At 36.3% G+C, this 1,111-nt stretch overlaps 1 protein-coding gene across 1 annotated transcript; it reads right to left on the bottom strand.

Annotated features, from left to right (window-relative positions):
• Nucleotides 1-407: 407 nt before the first annotated feature.
• On the bottom strand, nt 408-907 carry LOC132041866 (secreted RxLR effector protein 78-like). Its single transcript, XM_059432550.1, has 2 exons — nt 797-907; nt 408-734 (listed from the first exon to the last, which is right to left on the bottom strand). Exons 1-2 carry the CDS (start codon nt 905-907, stop codon nt 408-410), a joined length of 438 nt encoding a protein of 145 aa, XP_059288533.1.
• Nucleotides 908-1,111: the final 204 nt, after the last annotated feature.

Below are 1,111 nucleotides of genomic sequence, written 5' to 3'. Positions count from 1 at the left end.
TGATAGGAGATGGATAGACATACTTTGGAGGACACGCTTTATCAGAGTTGTCCTTCCTCCAAAAGTTAGTAGTTTACCAGTCCTAGAACATAGCCTATTCTGGACTTTATCCATTAGTTCTTTGTAGAATAGATGCAGCCTCCTGCTGTAGTATACTGGTACTTCCAAGTAAGTGAATGGAAACTCTTTCTTTGGGACATTAGTAACAAAAAAAATAAAAAAAAATCCACTATTCCTTGATTAGTCAGATGATGCATATATATAACACTCTTAGATTTGTTAATCTTTTAGCCACTCACCTTCTCATATCCAGTCAAAGTGTCCATCACCAGTTGAAGGGAATATTCTTCTGCAGAGGCAAATATGATAGTATCATCTGCATAGTCTAGGTAGTTCATACAGGAGCTCTATTTGGGCATTCCATACTCCTTAAAATTGTCTTTTTTGTGTAATGAGTTCAAAGCTCTAGATAAACATTCAACAGCTAAAATAAACAGTGTTGGTGATAAAGGATCACCCTGTTTCACTCCCCTTGTAGATTTGAAGAAACCCTGTGGTTGCCCATTAACTAGTACAGAGTACCAGTTATTGGAAATTATCCTGAACACTATGTCTATCAACATCTCTCCAAATTCCATCTTCCTTAACACTTTAGTCAAGAAGAACCAAGAAACTCTATCACAAGCCTTTGCCATATCAAGCTTGATAACAGTATTAGTCGGTGTTCCCTGATTCTGATGTCATGTACAATTTCTTGAACTAACAGAATGTTCTCCACTATACTTATACCCTTTACAAAGCCAGATTGTTGTGGAGATATAATAGTTGGCAGTAACTTCACCAGTTTTTCATGGATAATTCTGAAAAACACTTTACTAGTGAAGTTACTTAAACTAATAGGCCTCATATCAGAAAAAGTAGTGGTTTCTTTTCTCTTTGAGATTAATACCAAATTTGTATAAGTAATGTGCCTAGGAAATTCATGGCCACAGAAAAAAGATCTCACCATCTTAGTCATATCCTTAGCAATTATCTCCCAGCATGCCTGATAAAAATTTACATGTGTATCCATCTGGTCCCCCCGAACTATCTGTATTCAAGTGAAACACAG

Source organism: Lycium ferocissimum, unplaced genomic scaffold (assembly GCF_029784015.1).
Source record: "Lycium ferocissimum isolate CSIRO_LF1 unplaced genomic scaffold, AGI_CSIRO_Lferr_CH_V1 ctg12064, whole genome shotgun sequence".
In the NCBI taxonomy this organism is placed as follows: domain Eukaryota; kingdom Viridiplantae; phylum Streptophyta; class Magnoliopsida; order Solanales; family Solanaceae; genus Lycium; species Lycium ferocissimum.
Note: the sequence above shows the minus strand (reverse complement) of the source record. Positions and strands in the feature narration are given on the sequence as shown.

Excerpts from the sequence above, each read along its gene's own strand:
- LOC132041866 (XM_059432550.1), bottom strand. The coding sequence starts at position 907 with ATGAGGCCTATTAGTTTAAGTAACTTCACTAGTAAAGTGTTTTTCAGA. Across the intron at positions 735-796 it reads CTCCACAACAATCTGGCTTT|AATCAGGGAACACCGACTAA; the intron begins GTAAAGGGTATA and ends ACATGACATCAG.